This window comes from Pristis pectinata, chromosome 13 (assembly GCF_009764475.1).
Source record: "Pristis pectinata isolate sPriPec2 chromosome 13, sPriPec2.1.pri, whole genome shotgun sequence".
NCBI classification, from domain to species: domain Eukaryota; kingdom Metazoa; phylum Chordata; class Chondrichthyes; order Rhinopristiformes; family Pristidae; genus Pristis; species Pristis pectinata.
Window position 1 is genome coordinate 36,066,208 of NC_067417.1, and position 23,749 is coordinate 36,089,956.

The window sequence follows — 23,749 nt, forward strand, 5'->3', positions numbered from 1 at the left end:
TGACTTATTAGAGGAGGAATGTTTCACCTCATCTGGTGAGAGAGGATTGATCTTGGACATAAATTTCCCACCTTCAAATGATCAAGGATACAATTATAATTCAGTATTGGAGGGGGCAGAAACCCATACCATACTGTAAGATAAGACTTTCTGATGAACCATTTTGATTTTATTTTGCCTAGTTAGAAGCTTATTTTTGGTGTTATTTGCTGAGTGAACACAGAGCAGAGAAGGAAACATTTCTAGTGCCTAACAATGTAATTATTATTAGCTGTTATGAGTTTGCTAAACCTTCAAGTCTAATCACATGATAACCTCATCAAAATTAGTCATTATTATTGTGAACACAGAGAACATGTATAATTGAAGCCTGTAGAATTTCATATTGTTCACAATATATTTATCATGCTGGAAGAATCCAGTAATAAATAAAGATCAGAAGTGAAGCCAAATCCAATAAAATATTAAAGATGGAAACCAAACTCTGGACTCGTTGGACTTTCTTGGTTACTGCTAAACATTTCTTTCATTCTCAGGTTTGGTCTTTATACACAGAATGCTCTCACTTCTTAATATGGCCTCCATTGGTTGTATAAAGTAATGTCTTTCACCATATGAAATGAAAGAGAATGGTTTGTAATCTGTTGCATGTTGAAACCAAAGTAAAAATGATTTGTCAATAACTCCAATACATATCAACAAAGTAAGTGATAATTGTGGATTTTCACAACAAGATGTTGTCACCTTGTTCTGTAATTATACTGATGCTTTCAAGTTAAGGTGATTTTGATACTCGATATATTTTCTAAGCAGTGTATTCTGTTAGCTGCTGCATATTTCCAATAATCCTGACCATAGATACAAAAAGGGCAATGTTTAGAATGCCCTGCCAGAAATCTAGATCAGTGTCTGCATGTACCAATGCGATTCATGCTTTTGTAGCCATGCAGGTGCCTCCAGTTCTAAAACTCTCTTGGGTACCAGGGCCATTTGAGGCTGTTGGTCAATGTTACAAATGACAATAGGCGACCTCGTGCTTGAAAGATGATGCTCTATTATAACTTTTTGCTTTAATTACTGTCTACTGATAATGTGATCTGGCATTTTGTCCTCTATTTCTTGACTAAAAAAAAGACTCCATAGTTTGAGTCACCTAATAGGTTCATTGTCAAGACCCTCAAGGACTATGTGACATTTAAGGAAAGTGAACATTGTTGAAATATTTGGATTTAAGCTTAATCATGAAAGTCATGCAATTGAACTTTGGTGGCATTTCATGCCCCTACAATCCAACTACGATTGTAAATATTACCCTTGCAGATCTGAATAGCTCTGTGGAAAGTAATCATTGTGACTTAATCAAGGGGTGTACCAGAAGTTTCCACTTTCCAATGGATAAATTATTTGTACACTATTCCAGGCAAAGTTAAAATGTATTGTTGTAATTAACACATTTTAAAAACAGTAAATAACTGAACATTCATTAACTTGGTCTTTGTATTGTAGAAGAAAATGAATCCCCGTGTTCTCAACTTTATTTGAAAACACGTTTGCATTCCATAAAGTTTAAATATATATTTGCATTCATCAAGCTATTCCTAATGTTTATACACAGTCCAAATTGTTTTAGAGTACAATTTTAGTCCTGACAGTTTTAAAACAAACTACTGGAAGAATAAATTATTCCATTTCACCATGATGCGTTGCACAAGGATGACTAAATTTTCTATGCAAAAAACTGAATAAGTAAAGATTTTTAGTTCATTTTTATTCTACTTACCAGCAGCTGAGTGATTCAAGGAATATTTAGCCTCCACACAAGAAAGGGCAGCACAGTGGTGAAGCTAGGAGAACCAGTGCCCGATGTGACAGCACCAGAGGCCCAGGTTTAATCTTGATCCAAGGTGCTGTCTGTGTGGAGTTTGCACATTCTCTTTGTGATCATTTGGGTTTCTGCTGGGTGCTCCGGTTTCCTTCCACATCCCAAGGAAGTGCAAAATGGTAGGTTAATTGACCACTGTAAATTGCCCCTACTGTGCAGGTAAGTGTAGAATCTGGGGAGAATAGAAAGTGTGATTATTGTAAGACAAGTGTAAGTGGGTGGCTAATGGTTGGCACATACTCAATGGGTTACATCTCTCTTTAAAGTCAGGTTATCAGCCCAATCTGCCTGCAATTTTTTGCTCACTCAAACTTGAGAGATTTATTAACATACACCGAGTTTATTTTCTTCAAATCAATCTTGCACATTACCAATTTAAATGTGTCAATAATTGGGGCTCGAGCCATTTAACTTTAAAATATTTTGTCTTATTTCTCTGCACCAGATTTTTGCCACATTTGTCTGCAAACTGTGTTTTTAAATAGCTTGCAAGATGTGGACATGGTATTTGTAGCTAACGTCACACACTTATATATTATTTTCCAGTGAATCAGTGGTTTGAAGAGAGTAGTAATTATTAGTCCAATCGTTATTTTGGATCCATCAACCTATATCTATAGTTGCACTTTTTAAGAGAGTTAATATAATCAGAAAAAGCATAGCTAGTTTGTCAGGTGAAAGTTAATTTTGTATGTAAAGAGGCAAAAATTGCATGCCCACGGTTTGATTTTTCATTCATAGGAGACCAAAAATGTGTCATATTTTCAAAGAATCTTCTTTTCAAAATTATATTTTTTCTGGTCTTTCAAATAAGAATTTAAATGATTTTCAAGGTTTTCACTTCAGTTATTTTGTTTGACACTGTTAAATTGACTTCCAGTAACTATAATTATCTTGGAGCTTCTCAGCTGTTCCAGTAGAATGACGTTGAAGCTTTAAAAAACAGCCATGGTTAACACATCAACCACAGTTGTTAACTGCTTGAATCAGTGATTGATCAATCATTGCTAGTATTCTTTCATTAAATACAGCCTTTTTATAAATATAGCATTTCTATCACTCCTACTGCATTATTTTCAGTAATTTGTTAATTCCATTGTTTAGCACAAAGTGAGTGAAAAATAGGATGAAGTAGAAATATTGTATTTTGTTTAAAAAAGTGTTGACTGCTGTTTGAAATGTGCTTTTATTCACAAAGAATTTCTGCCAATTATAATACAAGCTTCTTTCAACTTTTGTTATTAATTATTATAACCACAGTTTAGTAAACCTTTCAACATTTTTTTTAAGAAAACCATTTCTGAAATACAAGCAGGAACTTTGGAAGAATAAGCATTGAGATTTATTTTTGTTTTTTCAGAAACATAGGAAATAATGGGATAACTGTTATTGAAATGTTTCATTATACCACTTGTAATGTGAAAAGATCATTACAGGAATGACATTCTTTCTCTGGCCCCTATCCAACTTGGGTGCTCGAGTGAATCACTTGAGATGGTTTTCTGAATCAAACCTATCAAGTAGATTTGGATCTTTCATAGTCAGAAAGATGATTTACATGTTGTTACCATCTTGTTCTCATGCAATCAATTTATGCAATCTGCTCTAGAGGCCAACTACAGAAATACCAAAGACCAGTTTGAGATACAAAGCCAATCTATAATTCATTTGGATTGAATTACCAATCCCATTTTTCTGTTATACCACTAAATTTACAGCAGTAGACTATATAAAGCATGTCCGTTGCAAATCAAGAAATATTCCATTGTGTCTACAGACCACAATTTAATATTAATAATGAGATTAATTTAATCTCAGTTAGCTTTGATAAAGTAGAATGTCAAAGGGTAACCATGATATCCAGTTAAAGAATGCACTTCTGAAATTTTGTGTAATTTGTTGGAGACTTAGTTTGCACTGGGAACACACACACACATACACACAGCCAAAAGTAGAAAAAGATCTTTAGTTAACTAGAATTAGAAGTCTTATTTGCAGAGTCCGTAGGATGGCAGGTACAGAGATCCTATTGGCCCTCTGAGATACCCTTTTGAGTTTTTGGCTGAGGCACATTGCTGGATAGTAGGGAGAGAACCTTATCCTGCATCTCATCATTCTGTAGAGAAAGCAGGAATCTATAGTTTATTAACGTCCCTTTTTCTCAGCACTAACTCACATCAGCTGGAGTACAACACCCATTTTACACAAAGTAACTCTTTTGAGAATTTAGAGAATGTTACATCCTTTGGTGACACTCCTTGGGTGCATTTTTAATTTTGTGGTAGGGATAGTGATATGTTTCTCATTTCTCCTGATTGTTAATTTCAATTAACTTGAAAGATGGCCAGTGGTAAAGTTGGAGTTGAGTTGTATGTGTATGACACAGCTACTAATTAATGTGGGAAGGTTAAGAAAGATTTGAGACCTAAGGGGGAATGGTTCCTGGCAATTACAATATGGCACACTGGTAATTGAGGCATCTAGGCATAGGAGAGATTTGCTACAAGGCTGGGGAACACTGAACAGTGGATCATAGCTGACTTTACATGTTAATACAAGATCAGTAAATCTTAATACTTTTGAAAAAGTACTTAGCCATCAGAAGTGCCAGAAGGCTGGCTGCCATTCAAACTCAGCCAAATTTATGCAGAGCAACATCAATTGGAGCTAAATGTTCCGCTTTGTAAAGTGGCTTTTAGAAGCAGGGGAAAGGGAAGTTTAAGAATAAACAGTAGCTCCATCACAAGGAACCAGATTTTTTGTTTTAAATTCATTCAAGGAATATGGGCTTCACAGGCTGAGCCAGTATTTAATTGCCCATCACTAACTGCCCTTAGAAGGTGGTGATGAGCTGCCTTCTTGAACCTCACAGTCCTTCACGTGTGAGTGTTACCCACAAAGCTGTTAGGGAGGGAGTTCTGGATTTTGACCCAGAAACTGTGATACATTTCCAGGTTAGGATGGTGTGTGGCTTGATGGCAATTTCCAGCTGATGGTGTTCCCATGCCTTTCCTACCCTTGTCCTTCTAGCTGGTAGAGGTTGTGGGTTTGGAAGGTGCTGTCTGAGGATATTCATCAATACCTCTTGCCTTCCCTTGGTGTGTTGTCTGGAAATATGCATTAAGCCAGGATTCCAGCAATACAACTAATAAAATATGACACCATGGTGAATTTTACACTTAGTTTCTATGCAGGATGCATCTGGAACTCATGTACTCCATGTAGAAATCTGTGGCCTGAGTAGGTCACGGTGTTTCACTTCATGTTTATCGGATCCTTGTTACAGTTAAACACCTCTAATCCTAAGGGTTATTAAATACCTTACAACCTCAATTAAAGTTGCATTGAAAGGAGTTTTAGATAAACACATTAAAAGTTTGGAATCTGCAACCCTATACTGTAATTTGGGCATATAGTATATTCCATTCAACCATATATCCTGTTCAGCTTGATAGTTTTCAAGAAATGATTAATTACTAGAGAACCTTGTTTTCTGTAGCTAGTCTTAATAAGGACATACTAATGGCACTGAAACAATTAAAAGCTCATAGTCACAGAACCAGCTGAAGCAACAGATTAAGCTCTGATAAATGATAATCTAGTCCCTGGCCTCAAATACCAGTTTATCATTCAGGATTCATTATTAGCCCAGCCAATGTAAATAGCATAAATTTTCCTGCTTCATAGAATATTACCATTCCTTTGTAAATAAAATCACTTTTAAAATGCTCTTAATTTGTGTTGATAAATTATTGTAACTTGAGACTTTTGACTTAATCTATGAAATATGTTTTTTTTATTATATTATCTTGTGTAGAAAAATGATAGATAATACCATGTCTGTTGGGCTGATAACATAACTGCTTCATATTAATTTGATTCATAAATTTGGCTTCTCATCACCCATTATAGTGCACTCTCCAGCCCATGAAGCCTCTAATGTAATAGGTAAAAAGTGTGTGCTGATGTTTCAATCAAAAATGCATCACAAATTTTCTTGGTGTACCAAGAATAAAAGCATGTGGCCCATGCCTGAAGCAGTTATTGGTTACTTTATATCAGCAAGTATGGACCAAAGTGCCTGCTTCACATTCCCAGTTCAGGAGTGGTTTCCTGGAAGGGAGCTAGTACCAACGCTTCCACTGCTATATTGGGTACAATCAAACCTGCAAGGTACTTACCTGATTAGACTTAATATGATCACATTTAGAATAAAAAAAATGACTTAAATGATTGCCAGTCTTATTATCATTTAATGCTCATTTACTCTTCAAACTAAGCTCTGGGACTGAACTACAAAAGCTTGCTCTAATCATATTTGAAATTATACTGCCAATCTGATTTTCATGATTTAATATTTTTTGTATTTTGTTATGTGTCAGTAAGCAACAATTTGAACCAGTTCAAGCAAGTTCATTGTATTGGGAAATAAAAACAGAAAATGTTGTTGAAGGGTCTTCACTTTGAAGCATTAACTGTTTCTCTTTCCACAGATGCTGCCTGACCTGTTGAGTGTTTCTAGCAATTTCTGTTTTTATTTCAGATTTCCAGCATCTGCAGCTTTTTCAGTTCTTATTGTATTGTGTAACTAATCCAGAAGAAAGAAGCTTGATTCAGTGAGAAACTAAAAGGATCATGCATGCACAGCAGCATAGTGTGCTTTAATGACATAGTTATGCTGTTGTATCTGCTCATTGCAGCAATACAAACAGTGCAGTGTAATTGCAGCATCCAGAGCTGTTAACTTTTGGTGCAGCTAGAGGGTGAAGTCCTCAAATTTATAGCATATTAATTGTGAACATACAGTGTGAAGTTCAAATAAGGGAGTCTATTTCACTGTGCTTTTGATTTGCATTTAGTATATTAAATATATTTGACGTAAAGCAATTAGTTTAAGTTGATTTTATATCGGCTAGTCCAACAGCAAACAACTAACGTTCCCTTTAATTCTTACAACAATTAAAAACTTAACTCCAATGACATGACATAAACGTAACTCAAATTCTTGTAGTCATCATTGCCTGTATCATCATGTTCTGCCATCTGAAATATTAACCCTTGCCGGTGCATTTTGCAAAGGTTTATTGTTCTGAGTAATCTTTTCTCACTTCTCTATCCATTTTGATGAATAGGGCTCCAGCCTTGGGTTTAGAATGCAAAGTAGGGTTTATGTAAATTCTTCTAATCATCTCTTGTTTTAAGTATTTTAAGTATTTGCATCATTCGTTTCGCTAAGAATGCAATCAAGTTCCTTATCATTTAGATATATCTGATTAAAATTAAAAAGCATTTCTGTTATTTGCAGTTCTATAATCTCTCTCTTTAACAAATCCTCATTATCTTGTTTAATTCAGATAATTAACCTGGGGGACTTTGAAGAATATTTAAGATAATTTTTTTTTAAATGGACAGTCTTGCAGTTAAGGAAACTTAACTTCAGTTTAGACAATATATCCTTTTTAAAGCTGATGTAGAGAATGTGTACAGAAATTATAATGTTCATTTGCTAGTGGGCAATTAGATTCCTATTTCTTTTGTGACTTGGGATAAAATTGCATTGTTTCACTGGCAACTAAATTGGAAAGGGTGTTGAAATGTCCCGCCCACGATCCTGTTGATGCTCTAATCTGTTTTGGAATTGCTTCTACTCTAGGAGTTGACAGATTCAGTGAGGACATCAAACAAATGACGGGCTTCAAACCAGGTCTCTACTGGAGGCTTTGCTGGAAGTTTGTTAGTCCAGCCTTTTTACTGGTAAGCAAAGAATAGCTAGACTGGCCCAGTGTATTAAAATATTGTGAAACATCATTAAAAGAGTCCCAGCCAAGGTGGTGAAACACTTCCTTCTCCACAAGTGGTCACTTCTGTACTTCAGGTGGTTTAACAATGGGGTGATGTGGAGACAAGAGTTTCAAATTTAAAGGGATACCTGCTCTTTGGGTTCACCCAAGATCCTCAGTGGAGTAGCCACACCACCCACAAGTCTATCACATTGGCATGGCAGTTCCTCATTGTGCAATGACTGTACCTCCTATTAAGTTGCATCATATACTATTTTATGGTTTCATCTTACAAGACTGAGTGAAATCTCAAGAGCAAGCACTGTGCCATAAGCAAAATATAATTGTTCAGTATTGTTGCAAGAAAAATTGGGAATTTTTTTTAAATGGATAAAAAAGCATGTGTGCAATGCAAGTCTGCTTTTTCTCCCCCTATGTAATCCAATGTCTAATACACCTGAAGTATAGGCTTAGAAATCCATTTGATTAGCAGGTGTTTTATCAGGTTTGCAAAAGAATTGAAGTACAAAATTATTTATGAAACATGACTGGTCCATCCTAGTGAACAAATCACACAATTTGACTTCATTTGAACTCTTCATCTACACAGTAATGAATGGGGCTAGAGCAGTGATGTTAATCAGTGTGCATTTGAGATAAAACTATCAAAAGCAGACATATTTAAGAAACAGTGTGAGCCTTGACCAGGAAAGCAGCCCTAAAGCAAAGCTCGTGACTTGTTCCATTGCAGTCTTCTGGAGAAGACAATGGTGGATTTCTCTCCAATCAACAGTGAATTGGATAACTCTGCATTTTGCCAGTGAGGCCTTTTGCTTTTTACTCAGCGACAGCCCCGCCATCACTGTTTTACTCTCTGCCATTGCAATGTCCATTATATTTTGGAGAAGGAGACTTGCTGTTGACCCTGACCCACTGCACTTCCCGAGTTACCCAGAACCAACCCACTGTTTCCAGAAATGCTTCCAGCTGGATTTTAAGAGTTCTAGCCATGGGGAGGCCATTGCACAGATGAGTTCCATTAGTCTACACCTTTGGGATTCTTAACTGTTTAAAGTCTGTGAATTACTCTGCTTATCTCTGCAACACTTTGCACGTTGAGCATGCACAAATTCACTCGTGGCTTTCCCACAATCCCAATCATAGCTTTTCACAGTCCTCTGCTTCAAATAAAATTCTATGCCTCGGATCTCAATTTATTGACCCAGAAATTTCACAATGTGACACTTTAATTTTAGGAAATGGTATTACTTTCAACAATTGCCCACTAGAATTTTATCAGCACATAGACAAAATCAGGAATACTCAGATTTTCCTTGCTACATGGATCTTCAATTAATTCTCAATATAGGATCTTGGTCACAAAGATACTTAAAATCAAACTTAATGTAATGATACATATTTGTCAGCAGAAGGGATTTGTTTTTGGCTTATTTTAAAATGTTGTGGAAGAAAAGTCATCAGATGAAGTGGTCTGAATGGCAGCCTCTCAGGTTGTAATAATCTACATTTCCACCAGAAAATGAGGCAAAATATCTTGGGACCTTATAAAAAGATGTAATTCTAAATGTTGGTGCATGTTAAGTTGTTTTTATGTTCTTAAAATATATCCCTTAGCTACAACAAGAGAATAACCAAGGAGTTTTATCCAGATAGTTACTTTGAAGGAGTAGCAAATGAATGGAATATGTTAACATATCAATTGCTAAACTGAAGTAGTTTGGGCAAAATTCCAGTGCAGAGTCAAAGATTCATCGAGTCATACAACCCAAAGACAGGCCCTTCGGCCCATCACATTCATGCCAACTAGCAAGTACACATTTATACTAAAGCCTCGTGCACTTCACTGATTAAAATAGGTTCACTTGCTTTGCATACTGATTCAGTAGATGATTTTTTTAACTCATTATCAGGGCAAAGTTACAGATATTGTAGATTAGGGTTCATTAAAGATGTGACATCTTGAAACTGACCAGCAATTGTTAAAGTGCAGAACAAAAGGAATATGGCATTTTAGTAAGAAGTTTGAAACAGCTGCAGCTTATCAGAAGATAATTCTTTTTGTTTTGTATAAAGCAAAAAAGAGATATTCAATTAAATCTAATTAAATTTGTGAAACACTTTAGGCCAAATATTTACGCTCTACAAGATAAGAAAAGTGTGTGCTATATTCAGCTGGCTTTTCTAAAGACCTTACAGCAAGGTTATACAATTAGTTGCATTTACTTTCAGAGCAGAAGTCTGCTTTTGGCAGGTCTCTGGGCATGCAGCTGGTAGTTGTCAGAAATAAATTGTAAAGCAAGCTAACATGTGTCTTATTGAATTTAGCTGCATTGGCATTTCTCTGGCTACACCTGGCCTCTTTGCAAGGGAATAAATGCAGCCTTTGACATTCAATTCTGCAAGTCTTCTGCTAAGTAACAGATTTTATGTGACAGGACCAGAAATGATATTGTGGTCATTGTGGAAAATTAACAAACAATATGTGCTGTTAAACAGATGTTGAAAATGTGTTCCCAGACAGAGATTCCTCCTCAAATCAGATTTCCTATTTTATGCTGTTGTAAGAATTTAAAGCTTAAACTAGGGGAACACTTGCCTCCCCACTGGAAGATTGTGGTTGGAGATCCATGGTTATCAATTTGGTAAATCCACTTGTGCCTCTGGATTTCTGAGCACAGTCCAAATGGAGCAAGACAGATAATCTGAGATGAGCTCTTCCATTCCATTTAAAAGGTCAAGTCAATTACTTCTCTTACTTACTGGCCAACAACACAATGTGAATTGTCAGTTACAGAGAAGCTTTCAATTACACATTTAAACTACCCTACGCTCTTGGAAACACTTGCAACTAGTTCCAGATGAAGGACCAAAGCGGACTCCAGAAATCAGATTTGAGAAATCCTAGATGACCGTAAAAAATATTTTAAAATGTTATAAGATAGCATGGAATAGGAAATGAGCACTTGGCTATTCCTTTGATTTACCATCTATAATTCTCCTTATCATTGAAGTAAATCAAAGCATTCTGTTTATTCTTGTAACCAGTCACGAATCAGAAAAAAAAACTTTCCATTTATTCTTTAGTCTCAGGAGCATCACATTTCAGGAATATTTAACCTTCCTGCTAATCAATCACAACCTTCGATCTTTTCATCAAAAATATATTTAACTATTTCTTTTTTTTAAGAAGTTCCTCAACACAGCTATTTTTGCCATGTGTCTCTCCTAGCTGTGTGGGCTGAAAGCCTTATCTACACTAACATAAGATTAGTTAAAATTGTGCTTATACTTGGTAATTGTGGCTCACAGTACAAACTGAATAGTCATCCATGCCTTAAGGGCATTTGGGGAGATTATTTTCTGGTTGTGCATGGCAATCCGTGGTATTCATATACCTGGGTAAAGAGCACTTCTTGGTGCAGACCAGAGAAACACTTACCCATTATCTTGTCCCTTGTGTTGGTCGGGAACAACTATGTATTTATTATGTTCACCTAGGTTATGTGCTTCAGTCTGTGGTGGTGCTTAAACTCACAGGCTAGGAGACAAATGCTAGGCTGCTCATCCTATGCCAAGGCTGACAATTTACCTGTTTTTTCCCTTTTGATATCCATGAAGTAAGCAGTTAGCACCTTGTTCCATACTTCAACCTTCCTTTTCTGCAGCACACCTTTAAGTTTGTCCTTTATTTCCTCAGACCTTTTACCCGAAGTATCATCTGCCTCTGCTTCAAATCACTTGCATTCTATAGGTATTTCCCCTGATACCCAATAATTGGACACCGCCCAGGTACATTTGATGTACATCCAATTGTGTGGAACTCAGTCATTGCGCAAAATATTTCTGTCTGTGAAAGATTCCCAAGTCAAAAGGAATTTTTTCCCCCCTCACATATTGGTTTACTAGTAAGTCTTGAGTGAACTAAAGATAGGGAACCTCAGTACACTTAATGTGTTCTAGTGGAATACTTAACTGGTAATCGGTTTATTATTGTCACACGTATGGAGATACAGAGAAAAGCTTTGTTTTGTATGCCATCCAGACAGATCATTCCATACACAAGTACATCAAGTTAGTACAAAAGGAAAAATAACAATGCAGAATATAGTGTTACAGTTATGGAGAAAGTGCAGTGCAGGTAGACAAATAAGGTGCAAGGGCCGCGATAAGGTAGACTGAGAAATCAAGAGTTCATCTTTATTGTACAAGAGGTCCATTCAAGAGTTTTATTACAGTGGATTAGAAGCTGTCCTTGAGCCTGGTGGTGCATGTTTTCAAGTTTTTATATCTTCTGCCTGGTGGAAGGTGGGGTGGAGGGGGGGGGCAGAAGAAGAGAGAATGGCTGTGGTGGGACGGTTCTTTGATTACGTTGGCTGTTTTCCCGAGGCAGCAGAAAGTGTAGACAGAATCAATGGAGGAGAAGCTGGTTTGTGTGATCGACTGGCCTGGGCAGAGCAGTTGCCATACCAAGCCATGATGTATCCAGATAGGATGCTTTCTATGGTGCAGCTGTAAACATTGGTAAGGGTCAACAGGGACATGCCGAATTTCCTTTGCCTTCTGAGGAAGTAGAGGTGCTGGTGTGCTTCCTTGGCCATAACGTCTACATAGTCAGACCGGATCCTCCACAAATATGCAGCCAATGTTGTTAAGTAGAAGAATAGAAAGGTTGACAAAACAGAAACAAGATAATGGGGCACGTCTTCTGATTGCTGAGTGGGACTTAGTCCTGCAGCTCTGGCACCCATGAGCCTTTCACTTTGGAAGCCAAGCAAATGGTCTTGCATGCCAGTCTGTCTCTCTTTTAGCAGAGAGATCTGCTGCAAAACTGCGTCCTTGTTGGAACTCAGCATTGCAGTTAAAACTTCTGGCCCTTGTTATAGTGGATGCCTTCCACTTCCAGAAGACATATCGGCACCTTCTGGTCAGGAGCAGGAAAGGCCTGAATGTGCCCAAGTCACTGCTCACCATCTCTCCTGGGTCGTGACAAGAGGATTGTAAGGATAGGACAGGAAGCAGAAGAAGATGAGCTGGCCCAACTCTGGAGGTTACCAACTCGGAGGTCCAAGCTGGAGGAGGGAGGAGGAGGGAGAAGAAGGTCTTGACCACACCACCTTCCCACTCCTGCTCCATCAGCCACACCACTACCTTCGCTCCGACCTGCCTGGGGCTCTTGGCTCCATCTCTCCAGGCTGCTCACCAATGTGCAGGAGCAGCTGAGCACCCTCAGGGACCAAGGGCTCTGGAAAAATGTGCACTTTAAGGTGACTTATTTTATGCTTACAGGTAGGTATAGGTTCGGAACTTTGAGGTCTTGATCAATTTGCAAATTAAATACTCTTGGAACAGACAGAAATTGGGTTAAATTGCTTCAGGACAGGAACTGTCATTTCTTTTCTGGGTTAGGTAGTGTGGTTGTTGGAGGAGTGGCCAAGAATTTCCTGTCTGGATTGAAGTGGCTTATTTCTTAGCGGGCGAGCACTACCAGAAATGTTCCCATCAGTCCATTGCCTGCAGGTCTGTGGTCTATTCTGGCTGGGCAGGGCCTTTGCTGATCAGCTAGGGGGTCAACACCCACACACCAACACCACGCGCCCCCCCCCCAACCCAACCCCCTCCTCCCACCTTGGGAGATTGAGTCCAGGACCACACTGGGAGAAAGGGCATACTCTCAATAGCTTGCAAACAGAGAGCTCACGCTGCTCACTGGTCAAGAGAGGATCTGCCCCATTCACTGGCTGAGGGTTAAACGATATCCAGGACAGAAGAGATCTCAGCACCACTTAGAAATGATGGCATCGGATATGTATATGAGAGGCAATGAACAACCACACCTCAACGAGAAGAATATGTCCTCAGTAATTCATGTGCTTGTTTCAGTAGTGGAGTTTAAACCCACAGCCCTCTGAGTCAAACACTAGACTGCTCACTGTGAGCCAAGACAAGAAACTTAACTTTTTTTTTGATGTGCATGAAGTATTCAGTTAGTAATTAATCCATCCTTCAACCTTTTTGTTCAGCATACCTTTAGGTTTTGTCCTTCATTTCCTTGGACCTTCTGCACACAGTCTCCCTGTCGTCTGCTTCCAATCAGTCCTAGCTTTGTGCCAAGTCCTTAGTTATAATTAGCTAATTAGTTGTGATTTCTGCTGTATACATCCTTTGCCCTTGTCCCACAAAACACCACTCACAGCTCACGATCCAGATGTCTCTGTAAATTAGTCCTCGGTTTTGTGCGGATCATTCCTGCCTTCCTCTACCTGAACCATTTCCCCAGCCTTACCGCTTCATCTGTTCCACTCCAATGCCATTAGCTCCAGCCATATCCCAGGCAGCTGCTTGAGAGACTGAACCAGCCTGTTGCAACTGTGGAGTCCGACTTGACCCCAAAGTGAGTTCAGGGCCAGCTCTGTACACTTTCACAAAGAGAGCCTATTTTCATCATCCGACTCCATTATTGCTTCAGTTCACCTGCTGCTGAAACCTCCACTTGTGCCTTCGTTATGTCTGGACCTGGTTATTCAAAAGCATGTCCAGCTGCCTTTCCTCATTCTACCCTCCATCATCTTGACATCAGCAAAAAGCCTGTCCTTACTCAAAGTCTCAGAAGTTCCCTTTCACACATCACCCTGGTGCCTTCCAAATTCTCACCACCTCAGCCCCCATAAAAGAAAGATGTGTGCTTCTACAGTTCCGGCCTTTTAAGCATCCTTGATTTTAATCTTTCCACCACTGGAAACCCAGCATCAGTTTCCAAGCTCTAGAAATCCTTCCATACATTTCTCCACCTCTGCTACCTGGCTTAAGGTGCTCCACAAAGCACCTCAGGACATTTTGCTGCATTAAAGTTGCTAAACAAATGTAAGTTGTTGTTATGCACTGCTATTTGCCTGCATGCTGTCTTTGATTGCCTTATTTATACCCTCCATATTGACTAAAGGAGGAAAGTTGCAACCTCTGAGGATGTTAAAGTTATGCCAAGATTTTTACAATGAAATTTTAGTATGTGGAACAATGGATTATTTTTGCACTGGTTTTGAAACTACTTAAGAGATTTTCCATTCTTTTAATTAACTCCAAAGTTACTGTCAGTAATACCATGTTCTTCTGCCTTTCAGTTTGTAGTAATTGTCAGTATTGTGAAGTTCAAGCCTCTAACTTATGATGAATATATATTTCCAAACTGGGCAAACCTTGTTGGATGGGGAATAGCAGTGTCTTCAATGTCACTGGTACCAATCTACGCAATCTACAAGCTCTTCTCTGTACGTGGGACTTTAAAAGAGGTAAGTTTTGGAATATTTTCATCACTTGTAATAAATTCACAGCTACGAAGAACTGAAGAGGAAGAGTACATTTTGTAAGGAAACCATAGACTAGATTATGTGATCTGGGTGTAAATAGATGGCAAAGTTCCAGAAATCTGGAGTGTGTCTAATGTCATTCCATTGTTCATAAAGGGTAGCAAGGACAGGCCAGGGAACTACAGGCCGGTGAGCCTGACTTCAGTTGTAGGGAAGTTACTGGAGGGAATTCTGAGGGACAAGATCTACCATCACTTGGATAGTCAAGGCCTGCTCAGGAATAGGTTTTGTGCGTGGGAGGTCATGTCCGAAAATATCTTCTGGAGTTTTTTTGAAGCGGTAACTAAGGGGATAGATGAAGGTAGGGCAGTGGATGTTGTCTATATGGACTTTAGTAAGACCTTTGACAAGGTCCCGCATGGCAGGCTGATCTGGAAGTTTAGGTCGCATGGGATTCAGAGGAGCTAGCGAGGTGGATTCAGAATCGGCTCGATGATAGGAAGCAGAGGGTGATGGTTGAAGGTCCATTCTCTGACTGGAGGTCTGTGACTAGTGGGGTGCCCCAGGGGTCAGTGTTGGGACCTCTGTTATTCATTATATATGTAAATGATTTGGATATGAACATACATGGCATGATTAGCAAGTTTGCTGATGATACTAAATTAGAGGGTCTAGTTGAGAGTGAAGCAGGTTACAATGAATTGCAAAGAGATCTTGATCAGTTAGGGAGATGGGCTGAGGAACAGCAATTGGATTTCAACCTAGCTAAGTGTGAGGTGATGCATTTTGGACATTCAAACCAGAGTAGGAATTATACAGTGAATGGCAAGGCACTGACAAGTGTTGTAGAACAGAGGGACCTGGGAGTACAAGTGTACAGTTCACTGAAAGCAGCCACGCAAGGAGACAGGTGAAGGTGGTGTTTAGCATGCTGGTCTCCATCAGTCAGGGCATTGAGCTTAGGAGTAGGGATCTTATGTTGCAGTTATACAAGTCATCGGTGAGGCCGCACTTGGAGTATTGTGTAGTTTTGATCACCCTGTTATAGGAAAGACATCGTCAAGCTGGAAAGGGTGCAGAAGAGATTTACGAGGATGCTGCCTGGACAAGAGGGCCTGAGTTATAGGGAGAAGTTGGCCATGCTGGATCTTTATTCCTTGGAGTGAAGGAGAATGAGAGGTAGCCTCACAGAAGTTTATAAAATCATGAAGGGCATGGATAAGGTGGATGGTCATAGTCTTTCCCCCAGGGTTGGATAGTCCAAAACTAGAGGGCACAGATACAAGACAGGAGGGGAGAGATTTAAAAGAGACCTGAGAGGTAACTTCTTTACACAGAGGGTAGTGAGTACCTGGGATGAGTTGCCAGAGGAAGTGGTTGAGGCAGATAGAATTGCAACATTTAAGAGGGATTTGGATAGGTACATGGAGGGGAGGGGCTTGGAGGGTCATGGGCCAAACACGGGCAACTGGGACCAGCAGGGAGGATGGTGGGGTCGGCATGGACCAGTTGGGCCGAAGGGCCTGTTTCTGTGCTGTATGACTATGAGATCCAAGTGCTTCAGAATTTACATTAGATTAAATTAAAGTGGATGACTTTGAGTTCTTCTGCTTGATGGTATTTTGAAGAAGGTGGAGACTGATTTGCTGACCTGCTTCTGCTTTAGATTCATACTTTGGGGATGTGATGGGGAAATGGGAACACCCAGGGGAAAAAAACAACACAGTCATAGGGAGAACATGCAAACTGAACACAGATAGCACCAGAAATCAGGACTGGAGCTGTGAGACAGCAGCTCTGCTAGTTGTGCCGTACAGGGTATGACCATCCCCAAACACCCATTAATCAATAGACAGTTGGTGGCTTACTACCGTGCAAAATGAAGAACATCTTACTCTGATCATTGTTTGTACTGGTTATATACACACCGTGCACATCCCATCCATTGTTAGCTGATGGGTCAGCTAAATTTTAAACTTATTTTTGAAGGGCTGAGAATGTATCTCTTAGGTCCACTGAAACTAAATTTCTGCCACTCCTATTCCTCCATAGGCTTCCCCAAGTCACCTTCTTCCAGCCTAGATGCTGGTCAGCACACAAGGTATTTCAATAGTTCAGGAGGCATCTTGCTGGCCTGATATTAATGCAGCTCAGCTCCTACCCACAGACCAGTTTGAGGTTTAAACCTGCCCCCAAAATCTGGTGTTACTGAAAGCATCTCCTTTGAATAACACTGAGGTTTTGGACACCAGCAGCACATTCAAGGCGACACAAAAAGGAAATCCGAAATGAAATTTTAAAATTATCAAAATAATTAATTCTGGCAATCCCCTCCACACCCAAATTATCCTGCAGAAATAATGGTCAGCAGCCTCAGTCAAGGAGTTTTTGCAACTGAGCATTTCCCAAATAAATCAAATTTACTTCTAAAACAAGTGGCAGAACAACAGCAACCATGAGCAACAACAACAAAAAGTTTGGATCTCATGAAGAGACACAAGACACTGCAGATGCTGGAATCTGGAGCAACAAACAATCTGCTGGAGGAACTCAGTGGTTCGACCCGGTGAGATCCTCCAACAGATTGTTGGATCTCATGATATTTGGCAGGTCATTCAATCCAAAGTGGAGATTTTTTCATGAGTTGACCGCAAGCGGAGCTGAAAGGAACACAGCATGTTGGAGCTCCTGCGGACCTGGAAGGGACCCGGCAGGGTAGAGCTCAAGCGGACGTGAAAGGGTGACGGGCCCAGCGGACCGTGTAGGGTGAACCAGGAGCAGGGACGGACAGAGGAAAGGAGCAACTAGCCGGCGCCGCAGTGATCCGCGGGGATTGGAGGTGGGCCGGGGCAATGTGAGGGGGCGCAGGGTGACAAGCCGGCGCGCCAGGCAGGGGGAAGGGGGAAGCGGGAAGAGGCTGAGAAGGCAGAGCGAAGCGTGAGCGAACCATGTGCGGGGCGCCGAGGCAGCAGGAGGATCCGGAGCGGATCTGACAAACTGGATGCGGACCCGGCAGGGTGGAGCTCAGGCGGACCCGAAAGGGCGAAGGCAATGCTGGAGCCCACGCGGACCTGGAAGGGAGGAGGCCAGGCGGACCGTGGAGGGTGAACCAGAAGCAGGGACGGGCGGGGGCGGGGGTTGGGGGGGGGGGTGGTGCAGCTATCCGGCGCGACAGTCATCAGCCGCGGGGATTGGGAGTGAACCGGACAATGTGGAGAGAAAACGACGCGGGTAAATGGGATCGGCGTTGATGGGAGACATAGACATGGTGGGCCGAAGGGCCCCTTTCTATGCTGTATGATATTGACTATGACTTGACCACTGCTCCATGAATATCCTGCCAAGATAAGTTGTTACATTTTGTAGTTGTACGGTAACGATAGTCCATCTAACCAAGATCCTTTCATTAGAGATAGGGTAATAGTGGGAATGTTTCCATTTAATCCTTTCTAAAGCCAAGTACTTCGCAGCCAGGGAATCCAAAGTGGCATCCTGAGAGAGCGAGCTTGGGCCAGGCTGCATCAGAATATAGTTCTGTGGAGAAGCACTGGCTGGCGGAAGCGATAACATGTTTTGGCGTCAGCACCTGCTCCCTGCAGCACAGAAAGCTGGAACGCAATGGAAGTCAGATGTAGACTTCCAACTATCCCTGTATAGATGAAGGCACTACATATATACACAAGTTGTTATTTATGAGAACATGTTTAGCTTTTCTATAAAAAGGTCTCATGACCGGCATTATTCAGGATTCATATTTTTGGTATACTCTTAAATCCTCTCACTGAAAGCAAGTTTGCATGCAAAAAGGACTAGAACGAGGGCAAAGCAATATCAGTGGAAAATGTAAAAGGAGTACATTTTAGACAGTAACTTTACCAATGATTTTAATAGTTCGTCTGCCTCTCCTTTAGAGAATAGCTTACTGCATCACCCCCGAAAATGAACATTATCTTGTGGAGCAAGGAAAAGTGCAACAGTTTAAGGTAAGTAAAACAGTCCCTGCCAGCTCCATTAAAAATACTGCATCTGGACATTGTCAAGAACCAAGTGAGTGTTATGACTGTGTTACGTATTTAATTGTCATATTATCACTTCACAGCTGAAGCACTGGCTTGCCATATGAAAGTTTCCAAACCAGCTACACAGTAAGAGATGCAATGGAAATCATAAAGTCCTGGGTTTTGAAAGCTTTTTCAATTAATGTTTCAGAAATGTCAGATTCCATTACAAGTTCAGTGCCATTTTGTCATGCTATAATGTGGCTGGCTGAGCACAGGAGGATTATTTATTTTGTGACCTTTTTCAATGCATAGAGTATTGCAAAGTGACATGGACATTGCTCCCTTCCATTCCTTCACTTAACCAAATGCTGTCAGTTCATTTGATCAATCATGTTTCCAACAATAAACTAATTTACAGTTTGATCTGTATTTGTATACTTGTAAAATGTAAACTTCTCTGAACTTCATCTGGTTGTGATAGATTCTAGCCTTAAATGTCTTAAATTACTGCCAATGTTTTCATATTGATCAGATATTGAGTGTCATTTCCCTCATTCATAATCCCTCAAAGGATAGAGTTTGTTTGGCAAAGTTCAAGTGGGTGCGTTGACTCATGTGTACTACATTGCTGTGAGCACTAGATTTATGCAAATACTGACTGTGTAAATGCCTGTGCCAGAATAGTTTTCAGAGGTCTGTGATTCATGTATGTCCTGTATTCACGATTGGAAGCTTCACCCTCCTATTTCTAAGTAATGATGGAAATCCTGTGAATCCACCTGTGTAGCCAGACTGAAGACTGCCACATTTCAACATTGTTATCTTTATCCCAATTTAACATGCTATTTTCAATATACGTGTATTGTGATTTTCACATGATTAGCTGCCTGCTCTTTGCATATGTTGAATTGTGTTTTGAAATGTAACACCTATTGCATTCAACTGTGGCAAGAGCACATACACAAAATTAAAACATTTTAACATAGTTTCCAAATGGAATTTAATGGCAGCACTTTCATAAGGAGTGAGCTTTCACTATGAGTTTAATAGGTTTAGTCAAACCCAAAACTAGACCATCTTAAATTGGTGGATGAGCATTAAGACAAAAACATAAAATATAGCCATTCCATCCCTGGGCTAACACCAGAGGAAATACAAATCTCCCTGTACAATCTCACTTCACCTGTTTCTGAAAGGTGATGTCTACATTTATCACACACACAACCACTGTATTGAGTTAAGGGCATGAAAAACATTTAGTCAAAAAGGTGCTCAGTCAGTGATGTACTGTTTCTCAGTCACAAATTGTGCCTAAACAGAAGAAGAAGAAGAACAACAACAACAACAACAAACACTAGTGATAATCATTTTCTCCAAACAGGATTGGACATCAACAATCCATGTATGAGCAAATCTTTCCTGTTGACATTTATATTCCAAGCAATTTGCTTATTTTTATTACAGTTTCAATCTGAAGAGCTTATGCAGTTCAAGTTATTGCCAGCGTGCCAGGTCTTACTATGTTTCCAAACATTTTTTTGTTCAAAATCTTTAAAACTCAAGGTGGAATGTAGACAAAAGGGATTTTCTGTCTGTCTTAGTCCTGACTTGTTTGTGTTATTAACATCCAGATGAAAAGACTGGTGTTGAAGGAGGGCAGCTGGTGAGAACAGGAACATTTATTGTTGCACTGTAGGAAGAATTTCCTTTCCTGTTCTTCACACAGCAGCAAGGCTGTAGCCTTGTTCCTACAGCTTTATAGGCAAGGAGAGGAAGGTCTAAAATCATCAGGGTAAGTTGATGCCTGGAAACATCAGGCCAAGCTACAACATCAAACAGAGGGGTGAAAAGTGTCCCTGAAGAGAGCATAGTTACCAAAACAGACAGACAGAGAGAGAGAGAGAGAGAGAGAGAGAGAGAGAGAGAGAGAGAGAGAGAGAGAGAGAGAGAGAGAGAGAGAGAAAGACCAACTTGTATGTACCACCCTTCATATCACACTCAAAGTGTTTCTGAAGTACTGTCATAGTTGTAACACATAAAAGGCAGCAGTCGTTGGCACACTGCAGTTCCTGAAAATAACAATATGAAAATAACTAGGCCATCTGTTTTCTGATGTTGATTTGGAGGTAAACGTTGGCCAAGAAAATAGTGATAATTTCCACAATGGCTTTAAAGCTGTGCAGTTGGATCTTTCCTGTCCATCTGGGAGTTCAGATTAGGCAATGGCTTAACATCTGAGCCGCAAGACATAACTGATCTCCCTCAGTGTCGCACAGGGGTGTCATTGTATGATTTTGTATCTCTGGAGAGGACCTGGAACCAGAGTAAGGCAAGAGTGATACAAACTCAGTCAGAGCTTACACATAGTGAAATATTGTGACAAATATTTGGCAAGTGAATTCCTGTCTCCTGCAAATTTGCCATCTCCTATTTTATAAATGTGCCAAGAAGTTGAGGAATTTGCTCAAGTGAAGCCCCTCTCCTGAAATTCTACTGTAACCTTGATGGAAATCTTAAACCAGAATTTCCAAAAGGCAGGTGGATTAAAAATTCACTGCCTGCCTTATCAATATTTCAGTATTGGTGGGTGCAAAGTGCCTGCTGCATTCCTGCAACAAATACTATGGTATAAGTGGACTTCATTGGTTACAAAGGGTATGAGGTGTCCTGAAAAGGCTGTTAAAAGGATGGTTGAAGTTATATGTTAAAATCGCAAGTCTGTCATTGTTCTTTATTTTTAATATATCTCATATACCCTTACTTTCAAAATTGTGTACTGGTTTTGACGTTATGTGCATTAGAAAACAGGTCTTGAATTGGATCTCGGAAAGGACAGAAGCAGAAGTGAAGGTGAACACTTGGTCAGAACTAGGGTTCATCCACACCTTACTTAACTCAGTAATATTAAATGGGTCTTCAGCTTTCTTCCTGCCCATCTAAGATACTTTGAGAGACATTGCTGTCCAAGAATGCCCAAACCACATTTGCGGAGCAGCAACTGATTTCATGAAAGCACTTTAATTATCGCTGACTTTCCACACTTGTATGATGGAAATGCCCATCAGATAGTCTTAACAGATATATTTTGTTCCATAATTAAACTGTCTTTTAAACCACGACAAAGAAATTCCTGTCAGCAAAATATTTTCCAAAGCAAACTGATGACCAAAAAGCCAGATGATTATGTATTCTTCCTCAATGTATATTTTTTTTTAAATCTTTGGTTTATTGAGGTTAAATTGTTGTTGTCATTGAAATAATTCCCATCAAGATTTTTTTAAAAACATCTTGTATATAGTTGTTTCTAAACTGTAATCAGCTGGATGATGTCTCAAAATATTAAAATATGTTAATCTACCTGTATCAAAGATTCATAATATTCAAGTAATGCTCTTTTCTAAAAAGATCATTCTGTGTTACATGTTTTCATATGTTAAATAAGCAAATGTATTTATCAAAAGTGTTTATAAAATGTGCTTATAAAATCAATTTTAATGTACTGTTAAATTTGTTTTGTGCTTTGTGTAAATATGAGCTGTTTAGAGCTGTATTATACAGAATTATAGAATATTAAGATATTGTGTACATTATAAATTACTGTTTAAAGTGGGTGGTTTCCTCTAATGTAGTAAAATATGCACACTGTAATAAAGTATATGCTCTTATATGGATAAGAGTCTCTATTCTTAGGTGAAGGCGGCTCAAGAATTTTATCTATCTTAACATTCACCTTAAACTCACCCATTTAAAATATTTATAACACAGGGGTGAAGATTTGGTGTACATCTTGCCAGGAAGCACTATTAACTGCACAAAGTGCCCATTCTTTATTTCCCTCAGTAATAATTATAAGGTCTTTATTAGTCACGTGTACATCTAAACACACAGTGAAATACATCTTTTTGCGTAGTGATTTGGGGGGCAGCCTGCAAGTGTCAACATGCTTCCAGCACCAACGTAGCATGCCCACAACTTCCTAACCTGTATGCCTTTGGAAATGTGGGAGGAAACTGGAGCACCTGGAGGAAACCCACGCAGACACGGGGAGAACGTACAAAATCCTTACAGACAGCGGCCGGATTTGAACCTCGGTCGCTGGCACTGTAAAGCGTTACACTAACTACTATACTTCCTTCAGTTTTGGTAACTTATTGGCACTGTGATTTTAAAAATCACACAAGAGAATAGGACAAGACTCTGGTTTGACTATTTTCACTGTAGCTGCAAAGTTCCTAAAATGTGGGAGTAAAACAAAAAAAAAATCACAACAATCACCCAAATTAAAAATAGTCAAAACAGAAGAAGTGAATTCACTAATTCAATAACATAAGTAACTCAAACTCATTCATTATTAGAGTCAGTTGCATGTAGACAGCACATGGGCAAACAGTGGTGGATGCTGGAAACCCAAAATAAAAAACAAAAATATTGGAAACACTCATCAGGTCAGGCAGTATCTGTGAGGTGAGAGAGTCAATCATTAATTCTTTCTCCTTCCATGGGTGCTGCCTGACCTGAATAATTCCAACATTCTTGTTTTATTCCCTCTATGTAGTTACTTGCTCCAGTTCACCAGACAACTTTAAACTCAACTGAATCATTTTTCTCGATTGAGTGTTAGAAAATAAAATTACCATGTGCATTATTTGCCAATATTATATTCAGCTAAATGTTTTGAGGAATCCACCTCTTCCTAACATTAAGCTGTCCCGCCTCCAGGAAAAGTCATGGCAAATTTCCAGTTGTTAATGCTGCCCCTGC

At 39.5% G+C, this 23,749-nt stretch overlaps 1 protein-coding gene across 2 annotated transcripts in view; it reads left to right on the forward strand.

Annotated features, from left to right (window-relative positions):
• Window positions 1–22,635, forward strand: part of slc6a2 (solute carrier family 6 member 2) — a 113,559-nt gene extending 90,924 nt beyond the window's left edge. For both annotated transcript variants that reach the window (XM_052028027.1, XM_052028026.1), the window contains exons 12-15: window positions 7,536–7,636; window positions 14,802–14,969; window positions 18,899–18,970; window positions 19,087–22,635. In XM_052028027.1, the coding sequence (XP_051883987.1) occupies window positions 7,536–7,636; window positions 14,802–14,969; window positions 18,899–18,970; window positions 19,087–19,110 (365 nt within the window). In that variant the 3' untranslated portion in view covers window positions 19,111–22,635. The remainder of the gene's footprint in view (window positions 1–7,535; window positions 7,637–14,801; window positions 14,970–18,898; window positions 18,971–19,086) is intronic.
• Window positions 22,636–23,749: the final 1,114 nt, after the last annotated feature.